This window comes from Mauremys reevesii, linkage group 10, assembly GCF_016161935.1.
Source record: "Mauremys reevesii isolate NIE-2019 linkage group 10, ASM1616193v1, whole genome shotgun sequence".
Classification (NCBI taxonomy): domain Eukaryota; kingdom Metazoa; phylum Chordata; order Testudines; family Geoemydidae; genus Mauremys; species Mauremys reevesii.
The window spans coordinates 61,942,696-61,968,511 of record NC_052632.1 but is presented as its reverse complement, the minus strand read 5'-3'; the positions used below and the strand labels follow the sequence as shown (position 1 = coordinate 61,968,511).

Genomic DNA, 25,816 nt, shown 5'->3' with positions numbered 1-25,816 from the left:
AACAATCCCAGTTCCCTCAGCCTCTCCTCATAAGTCATGTGCTCCAGCCCCCTAATCATTTTTGTTGCCCTCCGCTGGACTCTTTCCAATTTTTTCACATCCTTCTTGTAGTGTGGGGCCCAAAACTGGACACAGTACTCCAAATGAGGCCTCACCAGTGCTGAATAGAGGGGAATGATCACATCCCTCGATCTGCTGGAAATGCCCCTACTTATACAACCCAAAATGCCATTAGCCTTCTTGGCAACAAGGGCACACTGTTGACTCATATTCAGCTTTTCATCCACCGTAACCCCTAGGTCCTTTTCTGCAGAACTGCTGCCCAGCCATTCGGTCCCTAGTCTGTAGCAGTGCATGGGATTCTTCCATCCTAAGTGCAGGACTCTGCACTTGTCCTTGTTGAACCTCATCATATTTCTTTTGGCCCAATCCTCTAATTTGTCTAGGTCCCTCTGTATCCTATCCCTACCTTCCAGCGTATCAACTACTCCTCCCAGTTTAGTGTCATCTGCAATCTTGCTAAGGGTCCAGTCCACACCATCCTCCAGATCGTTAATGAAGATATTGAACAAAACCGGCCCCAGCACCGATCCTTGGGGCACTCCACTTGATACCGGCTGCCAACTAGACATGGAACCATTGATCACTACCCGTTGAGCCCGACCATCTAGCCAGTTTTCTATCCACCTTACCGTCCATTCATCCAGCCCATACTTCTTTAACTTGCTGGCAAGAATACTGTGGGAGAATGTATCAAAAGCTTTGCTAAAGTCCAGAAATAGCACATCCACTGCTTTCCCCTCATCCACAGAGCTGGTTATCTCATCATAGAAGGCAATTAGGTTAGTCAGGCATGACTTGCCCTTGGTGAATCCATGCTGACTGTTCCTGATCACTTTCCCCTCCTTTAAGTGGTTCAGAATTGATTCCTTGAGGACCTGTTCCATGATTTTTCCAGGGACTGAGGTGAGACTGACTGGCCTGTAGTTCCCTGTCTCTTTCTTCTTCCCTTTTTTAAAGATGGGCACTACATTAGCTTTTTTCCAGTCATCCGGGACCTCCCCATATCGCCATGATTTTTCAAAGATAATGGCCAATGGCTCTGCAATCTCATCGGCCAACTCCTTTAGCACCCTCGGATGCAGTGCATCCAGCCCCATGGACTTGTGCTTGTCCAGCTTTTCTAAATAGTCCCAAACTACTTCTTTCTCCACAGAGAGCTGATCACCTCCTCCCCATACCGTGCTGCAGAGTGCAGCTGTCTGGGAGCTGACCTTGTCTGTGAAGACAGAGGCAAAAAAAGCATTGAGTACACTAGCTTTCTCCACATCCTCTGTCACTAGATTCCCTCCCTCATTCAGCAAGGGGCCCACACTTTCCTTGACTTTCTTCTTGTTGCTAACATACCTGAAGAAACCCTTCTTGTTACTCCTAACATCTCCGGCTAGCTGCAACGCCAAGTGTGATTTGGCCTTCCTAATTTCACTCCTGCATGCCTGAGCAATACTTTTATACTCCTCCCTGGTTATTTGTCCAATCTTCCACTTCTTGTAAGCTGTTTTTGTGTGTTTAAGATGAGCAAGGATTTCACTGTTAAGCCAAGCTGGTCGCCTGCCATATTTACTTTTCTTCCTACACATCAGGATGGTTTGTTCCTGCAACCTCAATAAGGATTCTTTAAAATACAGCCAGCTTTCTTCGACTCCTTTCCCCGTCATGTTATTCTCCCAGGGGACCTTGCCCATCAGTTCCCTGAGGGAGTCGAAGTCTGCTTTTCTGAAGTCCAGGGTCTCTGTTCTACTGCTTTCCTTTCTTCCTTGTGTCAGGATCCTGAACTCGACCATCTCATGGTCACTGCCTCCCAGGTTCCCATCCACTATTGCTTCCTCTACTATTTCTTCCCTGTTTGTGAGCAGCAGGTCAAGAAGAGCTTTTCCCCTAGTTGGTTCCTCCAGCACTTGCACCAGGAAATTGTCCCCTACACTTTCCAGAAACTTCCTGGATTGTTTGTGCACTGCTGTATTGCTCTCCCAGCAGATATCAGGGTGATTAAAGTCACCCATGAGAACCAGGGCCTGCGATCTAGCAACTTCTGTTAGTTGCTGGAAGAAAGCCTCGTCCACCTCATCCCCCTGGTCTGGTGGTCTGTAGCAGACTCCCAACACGACATTACCCTTGTTGTTCATACTTCTAAATTTAATCCAGAGACTCTCAGGTTTTTCTGCAGTTTCATACTGGAGCTCTGAGCAGTCATACTGCTCCCTTACATACAACGCAACTCCCCCACCTTTTCTGCCCTGAACAGTTTATATCCATCCATGACAGTACTCCAATCATGTGAGTTATCCCACCAAGTCTCTGTTATTCCAATTACATCATAATTCCTTGACTGTGCCAGGACTTCTAGTTCTCCCTGCTTGTTCCCCAGGCTTCTTGCATTTGTGTATAGACATGTAAGATAACTCACTGATCGTCCTGGTGTCCCAGAATGAGGCAGGAGCCCTCCCCTCTTGCACTCACCTACTTGTGCTTTCTCCCGATATCCCACTTCCCCACTTACCTCGGGGCTTTGGTCTCCTTCCCCCCGGTGAACCTAGTTTAAAGCCCTCCTCACTAGGTTAGCCAGCCTGCTTGCAAAGATGCTCTTCCCTCTCTTCGTGAGGTGGAGCCCGTCTCTGCCTAGCAATCCTTCTTCTTGGAAGACCATCCCATGGTCAAAGAATCCAAACCCTTCTCTCCGACACCATCTGCGTAGCCATTCGTTGATTTCCATGATTCGACGGTCTCTACCCTGGCCTTTTCCTGCCACAGGGAGGATAGACAAGAACACCACTTGCACCTCAAACGCCTTTATCCTTCTTCCCAGAGCCACGTAGTCTGCAGTGATACGCTCAAGGTCATTCTTGGCAGTATCATTGGTGCCCACGTGGAGAAGCAGGAAAGGGTAGCGATCTGAGGGCTTGATGAGTCTCGGCAGTCTCTCCATCACATCATGAATCCTAGCCCCTGGCAAGCAGCACACCTCTCCGCATGAGCAGCATCTTCACACATTGGATGTCAAGCAATGTTTAGCTTTTTACCTGCCTAGGACTAAACCTTTCTATTTTTCATCTCATCTGTTTGTGTCATGTGCAGACCAAATGAAGGGGGCAAGCAGTTTCTTCACAGATGATTTCCAGGTGGATAACTTCCTGTATCATGAGAGCATACAAAGTACCTCAGACTGCACCTCCTCAGAGGGTGTGTGGTCATTCCATATGAGCCCAGGCAACACTGATGATGTTTCTAATTGATGTTCCTATAAAGGGACAGAGCTTCTACTTGGTCCTCTGTACATCTGCTTACAAACCATTATGGTATTACTATTGCATCCAGATCTGATGCAAATTCTGCAGTCTTTGTTTAAACAGGCTCTGAGCCCCACCTCCTGCGAGTACTTCTTGTGAGTCACCTGCATAGAATACCTGGCTGCATCTACTTGAAGTAGAGAAAATGGTTACTTACTTGTATTGTACTTGTTGTTCTTCAAGATGTGAATCAGATGTGTAATCCACAATCCACCCTCCATCCCCTCTGCAATGGAGCCTGCACTCTTGATGTTCAGTGTGAAGGAACTGAGGAAGGCTATGGCGGTGCTGCCCCTTTATCCCTGAGGGATGGGGCTATAGTCACAGGGTGAAAGTGCCACCCTCACAGGTACTGCTAGGCATAATTCTCTGGCTTCCATGTCTTGGATGCGTGTCCACCTACATCGAATACACGTCTGCATCCCATCTCAAAGAACGACAGTTACAATACTGGCAAGTAACCGTTTTTTCCCTTTTAGATAAAACAGATACTTCTGCACAGGTGTAGAAGGATGAAAAACTGCACCAGGAACACATGCAATACGTATTTTGTTAAAGGTAGAACATTTGGAGACTATTTCTAAGAATAGTACTAATAATGTAATTAATTTACAAAACCATTACCAAAAGTAAATGATGGGACTAGAGAAGAAGAGAAATTATTTTAAATTGCAACACATACAAAATGTTTGATGGAGACATTTTTATGTTTCCCTTTCTTAAAATGGAAAGAGTAAGTGGGTGATACGTGACAGATGTGTTTTTGTGATAGCATGCTGTAGTTGATATGTAAATCTTCGTAAATGTAACACTGTGCCCCACTATGTTCATGCGAGCAGCTTTTCCTAGTATGATACCTTTTGATCACATCTCATGCTAAATTTTGAGCAGTATGGTGTGCTCTCTCATTTTGCTCTTACAGAGACAGGACAGGGGATTTATACCCAAATACTTGGATTATGAGAAATGAATACATAAGATTATTTTAAAACTACCATTCAAGAGAAGGCAACAGATCAAATAGCTGCATTTCATACCCAGCTCCTGAATGATCACCGTAATTTTCAGAGCTAGAAAGAGTTAATTGCAGTCATTCTAGATGGCCATAGGAAAGACTGATAAGAAACAGAATGAGCAGGACTAATTTTGTTCTCATAAAGTCATGGGGTCTCAACATCTTTTGGAAGAATGTAAAGAAGTTTCTTAAAGATACTTTTATTTTAAATAGTATAAATAATTAACAGTGAGACAGATAAATAACATTTTTCATTTGAGGGAAAAAACGTGGAACTGGAAAATGCTGCTCTCCCCACTCCACTCCCCATCCCGCTTTTGGTGCAACCTGGAATTGAAAGTGTCGAAAGATCTTAGATTCAAAGTTCTGGCCAATATATTGGAAATGGGTAATATAAATTGCACTGGATTTAGCCATCAGCTAGTGATTTCAGTACATCTGTGATTTTCTATATAGTTTTTGTTCTTCCCTTCCCCCAGTCCTCCCCCCCGCCCAAAAAAAAAATCTTGAGCCAGAAAATGACAGTAATTCCTTTCCATATTGCTACTAAAAATTTACTTAGCCTATGGACATGATTTTGATTTTTCAATCTTTAAATTCCTTTTTATCTAACCAATAGATATTAAGTAAAAGAGGAGCTGCATCTTTTCAGAGAATTGGTTAAAGTATCTAGAAATCCTGAAAAATAAAGGATTGCTTCAAGATGTTCTTTTAGATACACACATTTCCTCCCATCCCCTGCCTCCTGAAATGTTCTCAGACTTTAAAGATTTAAAATAATTAGTGTTTTAAAAAAGTAACCATGAGTTATGAGGGCAATAATCCTAATAATGTTAAAATAAATATTTTTTTCTCTCTGGCCCTTTGGCACTCATTGCTAGGATTCCCTAATGCTTTTCATATAATAGCCCAGGAATTATCATTAGTGGTTTTCTTTAGCAAATTCAGACCCTCAGCAAGATTAGATTCTGGGCTGGGGGCGGGAGGAAGGGAGAAACCAACCAATCCTGAAATTCAGTTCAAATGGACACTGCATAATGAGCTGAAGAAAAACTCCAGTAGTTTTAAAGACCCGTTAAAGAGATGCTCTATGATTCTGTATTTGTAAAGAGCTGGACATAAAAAAACTCATAAATCCCTTCACTGTCTGAATTCTTGGCTGGTGAATCAATACATTTTTTTTGTTTTGTTTTCTCTAGTCACAATTAAGAAGTCAAGCTCCTTTGTCAATATTGTCACTGCAATGAAGTAATCCCAGCCAGGCACTGGGGTTGTTATTGTCAGTTCTCTTGGTGATGTATTTATAGAGGAGAGTCAGGAGAAACCTATCCCTCTTTTAAGCAGTTGTCCCAGACTCTCAACATTCAATAACTTCCCATCCAAGGAATGTGTTGTTTCTCCCTCCTTCTCCTATTGCTTTTGCTAAATATATGGTGACAGGCGATTTACCCTTGTCCTCGGCTTTGAGACCTTTGTGACTCCTTTCTCTTTAGTAATCTTGCAAATGAGTCACTGAATTCCATGTGATTCTTGTCACACCAGAAGTACCCGCACAGAATGTACTGAAAGTGGGTGTTCAGAAACATCTTCACAATGCTTCAGGAGGTTAGAAGAAAAGAGGAAATTATGTTTTGACATCCTTTTTTATTTAAAAGGATTTTTAAAAGTCTCGGTGTACTTTTTATATAAACACAAAGTAAGTGCAAAAGGTTGGCATTCCAAGCAGCTGTTACTTATTATACCATAGGATGCCTTTTAAAAGCAATATGGGGAAGATTATTGAACAACAATAGGAAATTATGGATATTTTTACGATGGGCACCTTAAGGGGCTCTAGCATGTGGTCTCCTCCATGGCTGGTGGCTCCATTAGTTTGTGACCACTCTGCCTTTGTGGTGGCTAGTTCCATATGGCCTTGTGCTCAGGGGAGTCCAAGGACTGACTGTAACTGGCCCTTGCTCAACAGATACAAGATGGGGAGAAGGAGAGCTCAGATTTCTGCAGGTCATGCAATCTCTTTTGTAAGATGTAGCAAAGACTTCCCTCCCATCCCCAAGTGTATGTGTCCCAGTGTGCTGTAGCCTTGGCCAGAAAAGCCACCACTGGGTTGGTTGGGTCAGCACAAGTAGGTACTGTTAGTCATAGGCCCTCTTCCTCTGAGTGGTAGCTCTGTGTGGATGTGATGGAGAAGCCCTGCCCCTTCAGTGCATCTGTACAGGTCTAAGCATAATTTGGAGATGGTATTTTAGAGACTGACGTTATACTATTTGTTTAGATGTTGGCACCTATATTTTAGAGGTGGACGTTGTACAGTTTGTTTAAAAGTTTTCTTTTTACAATCCAAGCTAATGATCAGCACTGTGTAGTGGCTCATGAATTTCCAGAATTTCATGTCTGGTTCATGTCACCTTCTCTGTATGTACAGAGCCTCTACTACAGCAGGGCCCCAATCCTGTTCAGGGCCTCTGGACCTCACTGTAATATTTAACATAAAAAAACCCAATAACTTTAACATTTTCAAGACTTTAAGACCCATTAAATGCTCTAGACACAGTAAGAGACCTGTGGAGAGGGGAGATGATGATAGCTAGATTGCCTTTATTATAGGTAAGCTTGGCAGAATTAGATTTTATTTTTATAATTTCAGTGGATAATATTGGTGTTTATTTGGAATCATTTAAATTTTTTTTATTGTTTTAAATGTTCACAGATGTGGGGAATTGGAGGGGGAGGAGTCAGTCAATAATTACTTAATGGTGGTAGATATTAAAATTCAAAATGTTAATGATTTATAGACCATTAAAACACAAATTGTTAAAATCACATGTCAAAATATACAAAGTAAATATCTTTAAATCCACAAATCCTATCTGGTTTTACTTTTCATTCACCCATCCATTTGTAACTACCCTAATTAAAAAAAAATCTAAATCACTGGATTTTACCCATGAAGTCTTACTTTGCCTATGTGTAAATTTTGATTATTATCAATGGAACTATTTTTTCACTGGTTTGTGTGTACAGTGAAATCAAGATTTACTGACATTACTGATAAAAATCAAATCCTTTCAAGCCTAATTATATGTAGGACTTATAGCTCTGCTTATTATTAAGGTTGCCAAACACTTCCCAATATAAGACCCTGTTTCAGCTGCTTTTCACTTTACCAAAACTTCAACTATTCAAGCTGAAATTTTGTGGGTTGGATGTCTGCCCGAGGTTGGATTGTTTTGCACAGGCAGCCTTAATTCTGGCATTTCCTAACACCGGAATCCTTGATTTTTCAACCATGCAGTTCTTCTAACATAGTTTTCTTTGTGTGGAATAATATAAGGCATACATTTGAGCAGTTATTTACTGATATATGATTCATTGCATCTTTGTCAGAGTACAGCAGAGTTAAGTCAAGAGGCATCCTGGCTGACTGGCCAGTTAGAGTAAAAGTTTTGCCCTGTCCCCTCTCTCCCTGTCCTGCCCCTTCCACTTGCTATTAGAACAACACAGGATATGTCTACGTAGACAGCCTGGGTAGACAGATATGCACTAGCTCTGCCTGAGCTAGTGTGTTAGAAATAGTGATGTGAACATTGCAGCATAAGTAGTGGCACAGACTAGCCACTCAAATACAAGCCCACCAGATGCCCCAAGTCTATACTCAGGTAACTAGCTCATGCTGCAGCGACCATGCTGCTATTTTTAGTATGGTAACTTGGCAAGAGCTAGCACGTGTCTGTCTACCCGGGCTGGGAGGCAGGCTCCCAGCTGCAGTATAGACATTCCCACAGAGTGTCATCAGAATTTTCAGATGAAAGTTTCTATATGAATTTTTGATAGCTGTGACTTTAATTATACTTTCTGTAATTCCACTTTGTGCTGTACCTATAAGAAATAGATTGATGGCAGCATATCTGGAATCCATCTCTACTGTGGTGTTTGAGAAGGAAGAGAGTTCAAATGTGGGTATCATCATGAAGGATCAAGTTGCTTGTGAATAATGGCCTGATATCAGTCACTTGAATGAAATCATGTGGAGCAGAAAGGCATATCGATAAAAACGAACTATAAAAATGAGAAGAAGACTATTCTCTCAGCTCAGACCATTAAAAATGTGTCATTGGGGTCCTAGATCAGTGGATGAGAGGTTTTGGTTACTGTATATGCTGCAGTGCTAGTAGCGGGCATAATATGGGGAGTTAAGAATGGATTGATCGATCGCCTTTTGAATAATAGCAAATGTCCTTTTATGATCAAAATTGAAGTTTTCTGCATTTAATTTGGAGATTTTTATTAACAATAAAAAAGAGCTGAAAATATGTCACAAAAGGTCTAAAAAGAAAATTGCATCCTGACAGCTACCATATATTCCAATTCCCACCAGGGTACTTGAGAACTTGAGTCTAAAAGCAAGACTTGCCAGAAGTGAGGCTTTTGCTGCCTCCTCAAACCCAAGCTTCATGGATCTTTGATGCAATCACAGGTCCTGTACAGGTCCTCCCTCCAACCTATGTCAGTTCATGGACTAGATATTATTAAAAGTATCATTGAGATTTTCAAATTCATCCTTACAGCTGGGTGAACTATTTGCAAGTAAATTTATTCATTGCATTTAGCTCTTTTCCTGTTTGCAGAGCATGAACAGACCATCACTTCTAAAAAAAACCCAACTCCTTTAAGAATTTGCTCATTGCTAGCAATACTTGGTTGAATGTTTTGTGGCAATAAAGTCCAGCCTACAGATTCTTCTTGAATGATTTCCTTCTTTTGAGTTTTTAATATTAGCATTTCAGTATATGAGTTGTGTGATTGGTCTGTTAAGTCACACATTATTTATTCTGTACTTTGATTGAATTACCTGTACTTTATAAGCCATTTCTGCCCTAAATAAATGTTTTGGAATTGAATTTTGACTGTCAGTATGAAATTCATTTCCTGCAAACATTCCTATGAAATCAGCTTTGCTCATATGGAGCTTCATGAAAAGTGAAAACGGAGCAAAACTTCTTGAGAAGTCACCAAGGCATTCAAACAATTTTTTTTCACTTTTTTTCCAACTCTGCTTTTACACATTAGTACTATGAATAGAGCTTGCAAAAACTCAGAAAATTTGAATTTTCAAAAAATTTCAATTATTCCAATAACAGCAAAAAAAATTTTTTTTTTGTAAAAAGTTTTGTTGAAATTTTGAAAATGTGAAAATTTTTGAGCAGGAAATTAAACCAGCCTTAGTACTTGAAGAACTAGTCATATTCATTTTAAGACACTAATTATAAGTCAAACAAATACCTGGACCTAATTCTCCCCTTAGAATTTGACTCCCACTGACATGTATGGAAGTTGTGGGCATATATCAGGGAGCAGAATTTGGCTCAATTTTGCTTACAAGCTGCAGAAAGGAGAGAGAAATGTCTGATTTTAGGGTAAGCCTGAATCAACTGGCACAGATAAGGTAGGGAAATAATCCTTTAAAGAGGAAAGCAGTGTGAATGTGCAAACAGAGATATACAGGAAGAAGCATATTGCAGCAAAATTAAATGAAAGTAAAGTTAGTTTCATTCTAGTTTGCCATAGGCTTCATTAAAATGAAGTATTTAATTGCAGTGTCATCCCATGAAAATTATACTGCAATAAAGAAACTATTTTGAGTCTAAAATCAAGGTTTGACAGAAGTGAAAATGTTCCTATAGCAAATAGTTTATAGGCAAGCCTATTTGCTGCTGTCTCACAGTTGGCATTGGCGCCTGGGAATTCTTGCTATACAAGAGCAAAATTTATGAAGAGAAGCACTACCTCTGTGGCCCAAACGAAGCATCTGCTGTATAAACGAATATTGGCTGACTCTCGCACTATATGGGAGATGGATTGGGAATCTAACCTTTACAGTAATAATACAAAGAGCATTTTACCACTGAAACTGTGGAGTGAGGAACCTAGAAAATGTCTTTCTCACAATGAATTGCTTTTAGTCATATTAAATTGAAGTTCCTCATTAGTCAAGTTACTTCAGTTTAGGGCCAATTTTAACAAAACATTTTAATTAACCTTCACTTCTGGTAACACTTCCTTACAATGTTATCCAAATGTTTACTCAGTCTGAAACCCAAAGGGCTACTGCTAATCCTATGGAAATACTGAAACGTTCCCAGTGTGGTGCCTGAACATTCTGCCTTTCCTAGCTCCATAACTTGTCCATTTTTAACCCTATCCAGAGTCCATTTAAAAAAAAACTCCTCCCTGGCAGTAAGCCACCTACCCCAGGCTCTTTAAGTCATAGGTCGGGGGTGGGCTTAGGTGTGCACTATCCCAGCAGGGATTGTCAGAGGCATTGTTCAGGGAAACAAGGCAGCGGCTGCCGCACTTTTCAAAGGGTGCAGAATGAACTTCCATCCACATGAAGGCAGCTGAACTGGTTCAAGCCAATTTCCCCCCCTTTGACCTTGCCCGCTCCTTGTGGATGGGCAAGCATGCTGCAGGTGCTAGTCTGGTGCAGTCTTTGTGGTCCCTTGTGCCCTAGGCCAATTAAAAGGAAGGCTCCTTGATTCCTATGCTGTCTCTAAAACTTACAGAAAATAAGAGAATGTGGATGGCGAGGACTTCATTTGAGAGTTGTATTTTCAATGTGGCTGGCAATGGCATTATCACTTGTCCATTCTCACGGCATCGCTTGCTCTTTTTTTTTTTAGCTTTTGGTTTTTGATGGAGGGACTGGTTTTTGAGGGAGGGACATCCTCCTGGTTCCAGTGTCTCAAGTCTCCTGTGGTCAACTCAGCTGCCATCACGAGACACCCTGGAGGTTGCGAGGGAGCAATATAGAATGTCAGAAATGTGCTGATGTCACTTCGGGTGTGAACATTTTCATACAGCTCCACAAGTGACAAGAGGGACTTTTGAAGGAGGTGTAGGGTGACCAGATGTCCCGATTTTATAGGAACAGTCCCGATTTTGGGGTCTTTTTCTTATATAGGCTCCTATTACCCCTCACCCCCTGTTCCGATTTTTCACACTTGCTCTCTGGTCACCCTAAGGAGGTGTCAGTCCAGCATGGCAGAAGCACAAGTTGTCCTTGAAGCAGGCAATGTGGAGCAATTAGCTGGACAAAATTCAGGCCTTCTATGCAAATTATTTAACAGGAGATCAATCTGATAGAGTTGTCTCATCTAGGCCATGTGTTTACATGTTTATTTTGAGTGTTTCTTTCCTTCTCTCTAGTTTCAGAGGCCACATGATTATTCACCCCCCTTTCGTTTTGGAACCGTTCCAAATGGGAGCACAGAGAGAAACATCAGAAACAACTACCCAGATATGCACCTCTATATGACAAAGTATAATCAGAAAGGTGTTGAGGATGCATTGGTCAGCTTGAAAACTGGGTAAGCGTTTTTTATTTATTTTAATGAATGCTGCAGGCTTTACAGAAACTGAGGAATATTGATCCATGCTTATAATGATAAGGGACTGTCAGATACCAGGCCTTGGTTCTGGGTGAATGGTGGTTCTACTCAGAGATGGACTTTGTAACCACAAGGGAGCAAAAGCTGTCTGCACATAATGTGTGTGCCATTTGAATCATGTTGGAGGCTATGATACCAAACATGCGGTAGGTTCAAAATATGGAATTAAAACTTCTCAAATTGAGAAAAAAAAAGTACAAATCAATGTGATACCCAAACCATAGTATAGTGGTAATATGTCCAACACTGAAGCAGCGTGTTTTGTGACAATCTGTTCTCTACTCTCTCCCCTCTCCCCCAGCTGCCTTTCTGGAACTAGCCTTTTAAGTTTGGCAAAGCCAAGCAGATACAGCCTTAAAGTGGCCATTTTGTAAGCAGCAACCTCCTCCTCTTCTAGCTAGTCTATACCTTTTAAATGTTCCCCTTCTTATTGCTGATCACCTAGCATTGCGCATTCTCACAGACACAAACCATTTGATTTTGTTCTTCATAAAATCTGTTGGGATGGGATGGACCGCAAATGTCACCTAATTCATCTGCTAGCATTGTAACAGCATCAATGTCCTTATTCCTTAAATAGCTTGACTTAGATGTTGTTGCAGGGTATGCACACCCCATGCCCATTTCGGGTTGTGATACCACTGCCATTAGTCTCCTCAACAGCCTCTAGGCCGAAAGCGGCCAGAGTCACTGCCAGCAGCCCTTATGTTCAGGGCAGCGCGGTCTAGTGGCTAGAATCAATATAACTGCCCTCAGGTATAGGGCAATATGGCCTACCAGCAAGGATCAATATAACAGCCTTCGGGTGCAGGGCAGTGAGGCCCAATGGCCAATATCCAGGGAGGAGGAAGGGGCCACCATCAGGGTGGGGTGACAGCCCAGGCAGAGAGGCCAGGGCCCACCCGACTCCACAAAGCCTCAACCCAGGGCCCTGACTGTGGCAGAGTGCTCCACTACTGGGTCAGTGGGGACTCCCACCAAAACATGCTGACCTCACTCAGGTTGGAGATACCACTTGCACACCCTCTCTGGGTCACTTCCTACTGTGTTTCCAGGCATTGTAGTCCATTGAGCATTGAGGTTCCAAGGCTCTTCAGTGTGGGTGATTCCCTCAGCCCTCCAGTCTGGCTCTCAGGGTCTCCAGTTCCTGCATACAAAGGCTGTGATGGCTCTTCAGCTAGAGCATCCACCCAAGGTCCTTCTCCTTTGGCAGTTAGCCTAGAATGAACTGGGCTGCTACCTTTTATACTGAGGCAGTAGTTGGAGCATGCCCAGCACAGTCTGAGGGGCGAGACTTCCATCACCCATAGTGTGGGGTTAACCCCTTCTTGTCCAGTGCAGGGTAAGTACACCCCGTCACAGATGGAAACACTGTATACTGCCTTCCTGTCTTTGAACAAGTCTTTTCCTCTTTGAATGAAAGGTTGATCTCCGTCCGTTTGCCCCCTACGGGGGTGTCTCACTGTTTGCATATCACATACCAGTGCATATTGCTACAGTAGCAACTTCTGAACAACACAACACTAGTTATGATCATCTTTTATAAACATATTGGTCATCTTCAGAATTTGACATTGTCTTACTAAAACCTGATTAAAACTATCAAAATTAAGTATAATAGAAGATGGAGATTGTTCACATTTTTTTAATGATTCAACTCCAAATGTATTGATCATATGAGAGGCTCAAGTTAACCAAAGATTGAATTTAGTAGCAGTATATCTCCATTAGTGGCAATCTCACATCTTACTCTAATGCATATCTTTTCCTATAAATATTTAAAGTTAGTATGGAAGATAATTTTCCTGCTACTGTTTTAACCTGTTACTTTTGTTTGGGCTTCATTGTCCAATCAGAATAACAGGTGCCTATAATTTTAATATAAATCTCCTCTGTGTACTGGTAGACAGTTATGTTATGTCTCTTCTTATGTCCAGATGCCCAAGTCTCTCTTAGCATTTACTTGTACTCTAGGTCCTGTCCTATAAACTTTTATCATTTTTATTGCTCTTTTCTGAACTGTTTCTAATTTGTCAATATCTTTTTAAAATGCAAGATGTCCAAAACTGAAGGCAGCACTGCGGCTTATGCCTAACCAGTGCAAGTTATATGTTTGCTAGTTTATATATGTGTTGTGAATCATGATGGGACAGCCGAGCCTTACTGCTTTCTGTATGAAACTTCCTGAAGGTAGCTACACTCAGCAAAAGTCTTTACCTTGGCCAAAGATTTGGGTTGTTGTGTATACTTGGGGGCGGAGGGGTTTGTACATGTTTTATGCAGTGTGGTTTTTGCTCCAGCTGCTTTCACTATAAAAGACTCTAAGATGTTGCTGTGAAACACAAATAAAACACCATTCAGGTGATGGTGTGTAAACGCAGTTGGCTGGTTGCAAGGGAATTCTGAATATCCACTAAAACTCAAAACTGATTCCTGTTGCACCATCTGTTTCTTCTCTCTACAAGATTTAATCCTCTTGACAGCATGAACTATTCATTTTCATAGACTTTTCCCACTGGAGTTTCTTTTCCTCCTCTAAGTGATTTCTCAGCCTGGACATTCCTAGGTGTCTACCCTGCTTCCCTTGAGTGACACTTTTGCAGCAGATGGTGCAAATAACCTGCCATGTACAGTATTTTCCAGATCAGTATAAGGCAACTGTTACATACAGCTGAGTTCTTTAGTGTTTTGTCTCATGGCATCTAAGGAAGGATTAAAAGACAAGTAAAAATACACCATCAGCTGTTGACGTTTCAGACTACAAAAGTGTCACTTTTTCTTTGATTATATTCTAGTATCTATCATGCCAGCAGGATTATAGCACCACAGTCAGAAGGGGTTGGATATTATTTCCCCTTAGACTCTGCAGAACAAAAGCTGCAAAGGGTCCAAATCAGTGTTATGATTGTGGACACTCACTCTGTTACTACGGAACACTGTATTGAAGCCTAGGCAGCACATCAGTTGCTTACTGTTATGTTCCTGAGTTATATTTATGTCACTTGTGTCACCTGTAGTCAAGAGGGCCTCTGTTACCGCATCTCTGCTGTTACATACTCAGTATACAGATGGCTCAATCTCAGTGAACTGACCTGCCCCTTTGACTCCATTCCCTCTTGTTTCCTGGCTTCTATTGCTTCCCATCTGAACTCCTCTTACTGTTCATGTTTATTAAATAAAATGTCAAAACAAAACCTACAATTTACACTCCTAATAGGTGTACAGCACACAAAAACAAAAAGAAAACATCCAAACTTTTCATACCCTAGACTATTTGACCTGAGAACTAAAATGTCTATTTGACTGCTGGTTTTGCTGAAGTAATCTGTTTTCCCGCAGCCACTGCTAGCTCAAGCCTTTTTCTGCAACTGCCCCATCTCTCTCTGCCCCTTTGTCTGCCGATGTATTTAGGGCATGAAGGCCATGAGGTCTATTCTCATGGCCTTCATGCCCTCGTTACTGTTTTAATTCCTGTGCAGTCCAGTTTCACTCCTTTCCACTGAAACCACTGTCATTCAGGTCACAGGTGAATACCTCCTGGCCAAGTTGACAGGATCTTTTCTTCATATTCATCCTCTCCAATCTATCTCTCACCTTCATCACACTCCATTCCTTTCGGCTTTTCTTCTTTACCCTGGCAATGTGGACTATGTGTTGTGGGATGACATTTCCCTTGGCCAGCAAACCAGGGACTGAAGCCTGGGCCCCCCAGAGCTAAAAGCATTAGTTGCTTAAAGATTTAATGTTCAGTTTCTTTCTTTCTTTCTCTTGGTGTCTAATTTAGATGGAAAGCTCCTTGGGGCAGGAGTCTGGTCTCCCTTTGTACAGTAATGAATACTTAGTACTCAATAAGTATCTAATAATAATGGTGTGGTACTTTTGGTCCACATAGAAATCAAACTAGAAAGTGGCCCCTCTTGTGAGATATCAGTTTGTTTTTTTCAGACTCTGAAGCTGCACATTGCCTTTGAATAAGCATCAGCTTTTTTTTATAATTTTCTGACCTGACCTTCCAGATCATTTGAGCTTTGACCATTGCTATTAGAAACACCATTGAAACAGTTTTCATGTTGTTTTGGTACTGACATTTCTGGCCAGATAGCAAGCCAAATTCCTCATTCAACAACTGTCCCTCCCTCTCTGTGCCTGAAAGATATTCCCATTTCCCAGTGCTTGATGCAAAATAAGACCTTTAAATTCCATGTCTTTTTGTATTAAGCAGCCTTCAGACCCTATGCTTTTGGGTGTTGTCTATAGTGTGATATAGCGTGACCAGAGGCAGGGCCGGCTCCAGCGTTTTGGCCGCCCCAAGTGGCGGGAAAAAAAATAAGGCTCAATCGGCAGCACTCAGCAGCAGCTCCACCACCACCGCTTCATTCTTCGGTGGCAATTCAGTGTCAGGGACTGAGCAACCCGCCGCCGAATTGCCGGATGTGCTGCCCCTTCCCATTGGCCGCCGCAAGCAACTGCTTGCTGTGCTGGTGCCTGAAGCCAGCCTTGGCCAGAAGGCAGCAGGAGAGTGATAGATGGGAGATATGTAAGCCCCAGGATGATGAGAGCCTTATTCCCTGTAGAGGGAAGAGAGGCTGTTACAGATTAATTAGAGCACCTGAAGCCAATTAAGCCAAAATTAGAGCACCTGAAGCCAGTCACCTGATTAAAAAAAAACCCTGCTTCAATAAGACAGTTGGAGGAGTTGAAGCAGAGCGGTTTGGTGTTGGGGCAGAGAGCAGTTTGGAGGAGCTGAAGCAGAGCGGTTTGGTGTTGGAGCAGAGAGCAGTTTGGAGGAGCCGAAGCGGAGCGGTTTGGTGTTGGAGCAGAGAGCAGTTTGGAGGAGTTGAAGCAGAGCGGTTTGGTGTTGGGGCAGAGAGCAGTTTGGAGGAGTTGAAGCGGAGCGGTTTGGCGTTGGAGCAGAGAGCAGTTTGGAGGAGTTGAAGCGGAGCGGTTTGGTGTTGGAGCAGAGAGCAGTTTGGAGGAGCTGAAGCGGAGCGGTTTGGTGTTGGAGCAGAGAGCAGTTTGGAGGAGCTGAAGCGGAGCGGTTTGGTGTTGGAGCAGAGAGCAGTTTGGAGGAGCTGAAGCGGAGCGGTTTGGTGTTGGAGCAGAGAGCAGTTTGGAGGAATTGAAGCGGAGCGGTTTGGTGTTGGAGCAGAGAGCAGTTTGGAGGAGCTGAAGCAGAGCGGTTTGGCGTTGGAGCAGAGAGCAGTTTGGAGGAGTGGTTTGGTGTTGGAGCAGAGAGCAGTTTGGAGGAGCTGAAGCGGAGCGGTTTGGTGTTGGAGCAGAGAGCAGTTTGGAGGAGCTGAAGCGGAGCGGTTTGGTGTTGGAGCAGAGAGCAGTTTGGAGGAGTTGAAGCGGAGTGGTTTGGTGTTGGAGCAGAGAGCAGTCTGAACGATAGCAGTTTGGAGGGAAGCAGAGGAGAGTTTGGAAATGTGCTGTGGCGGGCCAGAAGACCAAGACCCTTGGTTAAGGGAAACCTGGCTTGTACAGAGCAGAGGGACTCCACAGGCACAAGGGGTTGGGAGAAACCTTGCCCAAGCAGAGAGAGGGCAGGAAGCCTCCCCAAGCTGAAGGGCCGGAGAGGGAAGTAGCCCAGGGGAAGGAATCGCTAGCTCAAGTGGTTTACCGCTATCCCTATGGCCTCTAGGCTGGGACCCAGAGTAGAGGGCAGGTCCGGGGGCCCCCCTCCACTCCCCTTCTCTGGGATACTAGTGGGACAGTTTATACCCCAGATTGGGGCATAACAGCACCCTGAACAACCACACAAGAAGAGAAAGCATGGGACCAATCATAGTAGTGCCGGCAATTTGCCACCATAGGTATGTAGATGTTTGAACAAGGATGTGAGGTTTTATTTTTCAATTTCAGTTTTCAGTCTTTGGGCATACAAAATGGCACTACCACTTCTACAGGTATAAAGAATAATGTGGTAGTTCAGCAGGAAACTATTAACCCTAGGCACTATGACTGACTTTTAATTATCATCATGGCATGATATAGAATACATGTTGGGACATTAGTTGTTCTGGGTGTCTCTTGTACCGGCATGCTGAGTGGAAAGCTATGATGAATCATAGGCTAGCCTTTGGGACCCAGTCCTCCCACACAGTGTGCATCACCACTGCATGTTTATTGTCTCAGCAGGTATGCCACAACATGAGACAAGGGCGCTGGAACAATTTTTATAGCGGGGGTGCTAAGAGCCATTGAACCACATTGTAAACCAGGTATATACTGGAAACCACTTCAAGCCAGGGGCTGTGACAGCACCCCTAGTTCCAGCACCTATGCCAGGAGCTTTTCCTTACTCCTATTTCTCATGGTTTATGGTAGCTGAAAGTCCATCTTTCCTTTAGAAGCACTGGCAATTGGAAGTGACAACATGGGTGATTGCAGGAGAAATACAATCTCACTTTATCCTGGAAGATAACATGTCACTGCTCTAATCTGCCTCACTGGAATTCTCTGCCTTAGAGCAGCACACAAAGTAAGTAAATGTTTTTGGTGACAACAGAAATCTGTGGAAATACCCCCCAAACCGGCAGAATTTCTCTGATAGTTTTATTTTCTAGTCTATTTGTCTCAACTCCTACTTTAATTCCAGATATTATAGCAAGATGTAAGGCTAATAATTTAAGTGGTGTTTGATATTTTAGGTTATTAAAGTGAACTGCTGCAGTCAGAGGCTGATGCAAAGGAGGAGGCAGACATAGAACTCCAGACACACACATGTCTATCAATTTATTTTTCTGCATTAAAAATTGTGTTTTATTAATCAATAAAGGATGATGGACTAGAAAAGACCTGCAAAACACTAAGGGATGGTACTCTAGTACACCAGTTCTGCTTCATTGTCCATTAGCTTCAGTAGATTTTTACAAAATGGAGATGCCAGTCCTTCATTCATTTTAAAACGAATTATAAGAAAACAAAAGAGGTTTGCTACTTTGCAGTCCTCTACAATAGTTGTGAAAAATAGACTCCAAAGGTGTTGGTCCAGATTTCTTATTTGGACAGGCAAATCACCATAATGCAAACTATCGTCTGGGCATCCATGACACTCGGGTGTGTATGGTAGTCAGCAGCCTGTTCCATTAATCTTGTCAAGGGCTTTGTGTGGCAACACTGCAGTACACACACAGTCTGTAAATGAGAGAGGCCAGGAGTGTTGTAGTGCATGTGAGTACGTGTACACACGCTATCCTGAATTTTTAAAAAATCCACTTTGTGTTTGCTACAACTGAATCCAGTCTTTTTTCCACCATCTGGGACACTACAAGGGCTGGAAGAGCCAGACAACAAAGCTTTAAAAAAGTGATTGCAAAAACACCTATTGTGGTACTTGGACTGACTGGTATTGGTTTAGAATCAGGTCTCATGATATTTAATTGACTGAAGTGCTCACTCACTGGATGGAGGATCAGATTTAGGTTTGAGGTTCAACGTGAGATCTGATTTACACAGAAAAATGTTTATCATCTCTATCAGCCCTACAGTAATTACTGTGGGTACTACTTAGAACTTGATTAGAATAATTTTCATAGCATGGGCAAGTAGCATGGTTACAAGCCCCAAATAAATAAGTAATTCAATGCTGGCTCTGAAGAGACTACATCCCAGATGCCATTCCACTTACTCAATATAAAATGAAAAAAATGTGTAGAAATTCAATGTATTTGTCACTGTAGATATACAGGGCATGAGTCTATCCTTGTTTACATGGGTGTAAATCATGAATAACTTGATTTACCTCAATGGAGACACATCAGTGTAAAACTGGTATAAGATCAGATTCAGGGCTAAGGCTGCAGTAATGGACCCACTCCACTGGGAATGGTGTTTGCAGGACAATAGTAGTACTCTGGGGACAGTCTCTGTGAGGTGACTATTAAAAAAGATTTGGAGAGAAATGAATGCTAAAGAGACTGGAGGACTAGGACCCAGACAGCTGAGTTTAAAGACACCTAAGTTGGTAGTTCCTTATCTATATTTTGATACTGTCAGATTCACAATAGTTATTTAAAATTCTGCTGTTGTATACTTCCAGACTGTGACTCTTACGTACTTCACTCAGGAGAACATTGTTACTGTAATTGGGAATTTCCCTTTGTGTCACCAGAGTCTTTGTTAATAACATACGAACACCAAATTAGTTTTTCTTTTCTTCCACTTTGCTTTGTGCTATTTGTTAGATATTAGAATCTAAAAGAAATCTCTCTTCATTATCTGTCTCATATACCGAACAGTAGTTGTTTCCTATGCCACAAATGAACTGGAGACGTGTAGGATGGTCGCCATGGAATGACTGATTATGATGGTTTTCTTAATCTCTCCCCCACCTCCATTTCTTTGGAAACCTACTTACCCTGAAGTACAACACAGCAAACTGCACCAAGAGCTGTGACAAAGCTAGTCAAGCCAGTGGAATAAACATGTGCAAGTTTCAGTTAAACCACAGAAACCCCATCTTAGGGTTTAGAGCAGTTTGAGATGTGCAGGCTGGCAGAATGACCCAGCAGAATCCCAATTCCAGTCAGCAAAAGCTTTTCTTCAAAGGATAGTGCTTACAACAAGAAAATACAAAGTAAGTTATGAGCAGAATGTGAACAGAAAACTCCTGAGCCTGGAGTTCAACCTAGTCCTCTAAAAACAACAAGGAGTCCGGTGGCATCTTAAAGACTAACAGATTTATTTGGGCATAAGCTTTCGTGGGTAAAACCCCACTTCTTCAGAGCAAATGAAGGGTCAGTCAGCTGGCCTGGCCTGATAGATTCTGCATAGCAACGGAGCCCTGCTATCGCTGTAGTGTGTGCATCTACAGGCATCGAACTGGGGGCTCCATGAGTTGCAGTGATGGAGGGGGCCAGTGCTGTGTTATCCAATCTAAACTTTTAGGGCCATCCGTATCATTAGAATACCTGTTGATTTGCTTTATGTAGCTCAAAACCAGAATAATTCCTTGAACAGGAAATAACCAGTCACTTGTGTTATGTTTGCAACCCGTGTTCCAATTTTTGTTTGCTTTATTTTTTTAGGAAGGGCTAGGAAAAGAGGAGGTATCTCTTTGCAAACAAAACAGATGTGAGATGGGCAATCTTTTTTGGTTCTCTGGCATTTGTTACTACTGTTAGTAGTTTTTCAATTTGCGTATAGCCATTTCCCCATGCACAGCTCTCTGTGCATCACTGAAATGTGAAAATGACAGATGAGGGCGGAGACTTGGAGATTGGGGACAGCATGAGAGATGTATTTATTTTCTTGGCTTAGGCCTTTGTCCAAGCATGCCTACACCTGAATTTCAATAGGGTTTTTTATGGCTAATGGCTTAAACCAGAAGCCTTAATTAGGGAAATCTCTTCTTAACATAGAAATCAATTAGAATGCATCTCTCTCACACAAACGTACACTTACTAATTGAGCACCTTGTTTTAATTTGTTATTTTTCTCATGTACTTTTTTCCATCACACGTGGATGTTGCTTGAAGAAGGGTGGTCACAGTGTCTGTCTTATCTTACAGAAAAAAGATGGCGTCTTCAGCTGATAGATCAGAACTGTGGCAGGCCCATTTAAGTGAGAGTTTCATTGACTGGATTAAGTTGTCAATATATTTTATTTTATGTAGGCTACAGTTACAGGAGTCCTTTGTATTCCATTAACCAATAATCCCCTTATACACAATCTGCTACCCCCACACCAACATGTAAATCCATCTGTGTTTATTTGCAATAATTGATGTGGCTAGATATCCAGGGGCCAGCTGTTAAGCAGCTAGGCTGATGCAGAGGTTTGCACAGGAGGGAAGGATGCAATGTTTGTCAGTTTGCACACATCCAGTTTAATGGCCTAGTCTGTAGTTGTTAGACTAAGGATCAGCTTGGAAATGTAATTTTAGCTCCTTTGTAGTGCAAGACCTTTGGCAGATACAGTCCACAATTTATTATCAGACATTAAAAATCTCTGAAGTAGATGCTATCACTTTGCAGACATGTTTCGAGTTAGTAGGGTGCTTCAACAGTGTCACTTGAATATTTGTTTGTTTAAAATTTTTTACTGGCAGATAAATTATTTTGTAATGATGCCAAATAGAAAACATCATAAACAGCCAACTGAGAACAAGCTGGGTGGAAATGGCTTGAAAGAGATGTTTCCCCGTGTGAAAACAACAATGTGAAAATATTGATACAAAATCAAATAATGTTTAACATAAATAGGGCTGGGCAAAACTCCAGATGCTCAAATAATCCCTGAAAGTCCTTGTTTGTTAGGCATCTTTGGCTTTATGTTATGTTTTTGAAATGTATCCCATTCATAACTTTGCAGACTCCAGTTATCCACTACAGATACAGAATGGCCAGAAGCAGTTCTGGCTCCCTCGCCAATGCATTTTAACCATTACCTCGGGCAGGGAAAGCGTAGGTCACTGTGTGTGTGTGTGTGTGTGTGTGTGTGTGTGTGTGTGTGTGTGTGTGTGTGTGTGTTTTGAGAGAGAGACAGAGAGAGAGAGAGAGAGACCTGAAAGGGCTAGGGTGTACAGGAAATAGGGACGTGAGACTTTCTTTAGATTATAATGACATTTTTAAAGCCTTGGAATTTTCCTGTTTGCCTTTCATGGCCTGTCCATTGTTTGTGAAACACTGCCCTGGGCCATCCAGTCCCCTTAACATTTGTTTAGCCAAATTTGTTTGAATTTTGTATAATGTATTACATTCCTGCATACCTTCAAATAATAGTGTCCTAATCTCATCCAAAAAACAGAGCTCTCCATAGAGTGACTGATTTTCCCAAAAGACACTTACCCTGTGATTCTGTTCTTCTCACTTCCTCTTTCTACTCCAGCACTACCAAACTTACTCCTTTTTGTGTCTTTTAAAATGTCAGAATAGAATTAAAATAGAGTAAAAGAAGCCCTCTAAAATAAATGGTTTTTTAAATGGTTGAATCCTTGTCCCATTCATATTCTTAACATTTTATTAAAAGTATAGCACGTTAATAGGTATTTGAGGTGCTTAACACATTGAAAAAGAAAATCTTAGCTTCCAAAGTATCATATTATAAGCACTCCTGAATGTCCTGGAATGCTCAATATTCCATCAATTTTCAAATCCACTTTTGCCCAGTTCATCACACTCCAGTTCATCACATGTCATTTGGAAGAGTGAAACAGTTTGCTATTTCCACTTAAACTTTAAAAGTATGCAGACTGGGACATGTCTACTCTTACAGTGGTCCAAGCAGTAGAAAAATATAGGGATCAGTTCTGTGTCCCCAGGGAGACGGTTGGGGTGCCAGAATAGGCCTTTTCCATCAGTTAACTTCCATAATTCTATTAATTTGGAGGTGTTTGTTTTTCTGCATTGTTGTTTCACAGAATTATTGTCTGTTTGCAGATTTCAAGATTATATACGCTTAGAGTTAAACTATTGTACTTAAAATGCAAACAAATCCACGGGAACTTCTGACTTTTCTATTCCCCAGGGTGATGGAATGGTTGCAGATAAAATGGTGAGTCAGGAGACAAAGGAGAGATGTGTTTCACTTTTCTTGTTCATTATGTTTACAAGCAGTTGTCTGAGACTCTGGGAAACCCTTCTCAGATTTTTGGTCTGTCGGAAAGAAATTCCATTACTGGAATCTTGCGCCAAATATTACTAGCTACGTGATTATTGTTATAAAGCACAGAAATCAATGTCCAGTGGCACTACTAGTACACATTGTATTGTGGCCCTGTAGAAGGGGCACAGTATAGTCCTGAGCACCTCCTTGAGAGGGAGTGTGGCTTTGCTGACGCTGGCCTTTGTTTCCGTTAATAAAGCCAACCACCTCTGGCCATGGAGAAGCAAAATACTCTATAGCAGTATATCTCCTTTTGGTAAAGCCTCCAGAAAGGAGCACTTGTACAAGGGTTTAAAGCGGGGGTCGGCAACCTCTGGCATGTGGCTCGCCAGGGTAAGCACCGTGGCAAGCCGGGCCAGTTTGTTTACCTGTTGCATTGGCAGGTTTGGCGGACCATGGCTCTCACTGGCCATGGTTGGCTGTCCCAGGACAATGGGGCCAGCAGGAAGCGGCGCGGGCTGATGGATGTGCTGGCTGCCCTTCCTGCAGCCCCCATTGGCCTGGAGCGGCGAACCACGGCCAGTGGGAGCCATGATCGGCCGAACCTGCCAACGCGACAGGTAAACAAACCGGCCCGGCCCGCCAGGGTGCTTACTCTGGCGAGCTGCGTGCCAGAGGTTGCTGACCCCTGGTTTAAAGGCTCTGACCTCAGAGCCCAGCTAACACTTACGTCCCAAAACAAAAGTCTCTTTGGTTCCCTCAGCAGCTCCTTCTGCTGTAAGGCCTCAGGCTTCTCTGCTGCCTCGAAATACCTGCAGCCTTTCTCCTGCTTGTTCAGGGTCTCTCCCTCAGGCCTTGTTGCATGGGGAGAATTTGCCTAGTTCCTGCTCCCAAGGAGAACCCCTTCTCTGCAGCTTTCTTTCTCAGGCCCTTTTTATAACTGAGCTCTCCTAAGGCTTTTACTAGGCCCTGGTGCTCCTTGCTTAATTAACTGCCTTCCAGCTACTTAGGCAGTTAATTATACCCAGGTGGACCTGGGTTGGTTCACTCCCTTCAGTGGAGCCCATCACAGGTAGGCTGGATAGCTGATGCGTTTAAAGGGCCAGTTCTGTGACAGGCTCATAGCAGTAACCATAAAATGCCTTAAAATACTTGAAAACCCTTTAAGTTGCAGGTTATACTCTACCATATATCGCATTTTAGTGTATGCCCTAAAACACTATTCTGTAAAGGAGGAACTTGCAGGAAAATTACTGCACATTATTTACATAAGAACAAATGTCTAATGGCAGCTCAGGCCCAGCCAGGTGCTGGTCTGAGTGGAAATTGATGATCAACAGATCTCTCCCTGCATCTCATCTCTCTCCATCCATCTCTCATCCTCACCATCTCCATCCATCCACTAGGGATCCCATTCCCACCTGGCTATTAGCCATTTATTCCCCTCTAGCCTTTTAGTTTTTTTTTTTTAAACATTGTTATAGTCCTCCCCTCCACTCCCTCACAACCTCCTCAGGTAAGAGGTTGACCATTGAAGAGTTGCTGCGAAAAAGTTTTTTTCTTTTTTTTGTTTACTGCCCCTATTTTTTTTTATTTGACCCTTGTATCTGTATTATGTGAATAAGTAAATCTACTTTTCTTTATCCACTTTCTTTCTCTCTCATCATCATATATTTTTCATCACCTCCCCCCCTCCCTTCTCTTTCTTTTTCAAACTGAGTCCTAGCCTCTTTAATCTTTCCTCATATGGGACCTTCTCTAAAACCCCATTTTCATTTTTCTTTTCTTTTCTTTTTTTTCTTAGTGCTAGAATTTCTTTTTTTTGGTGAGGAGACCACATCTGTACACAGAGAGTATTATGTATGTACACATGAATTTATATAAGGGCAATAATAATATCTCTCTCTCTTATATTATCCCCTTTTTTAATGATTCCTTTTTTTTTTTTTGCCTTTTTGACACCTTTTTGCACACTTCGACGCGTCTTCAGAGAACTATCCTATCCATTTAGATTTTTTTCCTGACTCGTTGTAGCTAAATTAGCCTCATTCATCATGTTGTATGTATAGTTTTTTTTTTTTTTCAATATTTTACACTTTTTTCCAATTTAATAAATTTTTTTCATTTTTTTGCCCAATCTTTTTTTTTTAGATCTTTTTTTTTTCTTCACAGTTCTTCTCTGCTCTTAACTCTCTTGAGTAGTTTAGTATCATCTTAATCTGCATTTGCCTTCACACACCTCTTTCTCCTTTCTCCAGATGATTAAATTGAATAGGATTTAGGGTTGGGACTGAGGACTGGGGGAACACCACTAGTTACCCTCTCCCTTTCTGAGAATTTACCATTATTAATACCCCTACCCCCTGTTCCTGTCCTCAACCAGTTTCCCATCCATGAACCTTCCTTTTATCCCATGACAGCTTTTTTTGACAAGAGTTTGAGTGAGGACCTTGTGTCA

At 42.2% G+C, this 25,816-nt stretch overlaps 1 protein-coding gene across 16 annotated transcripts in view; it reads left to right on the top strand.

Moving 5' to 3' along the window:
• GRIN2A (glutamate ionotropic receptor NMDA type subunit 2A) overlaps positions 1-25,816 on the top strand; it is a 294,429-nt gene that overhangs the window by 223,713 nt on the left and 44,900 nt on the right. For all 16 annotated transcript variants that reach the window (XM_039492617.1, XM_039492630.1, XM_039492631.1 and 13 more), the window contains one exon: positions 11,569-11,729. In XM_039492617.1, the coding sequence (XP_039348551.1) occupies positions 11,569-11,729 (161 nt within the window). The remainder of the gene's footprint in view (positions 1-11,568; positions 11,730-25,816) is intronic.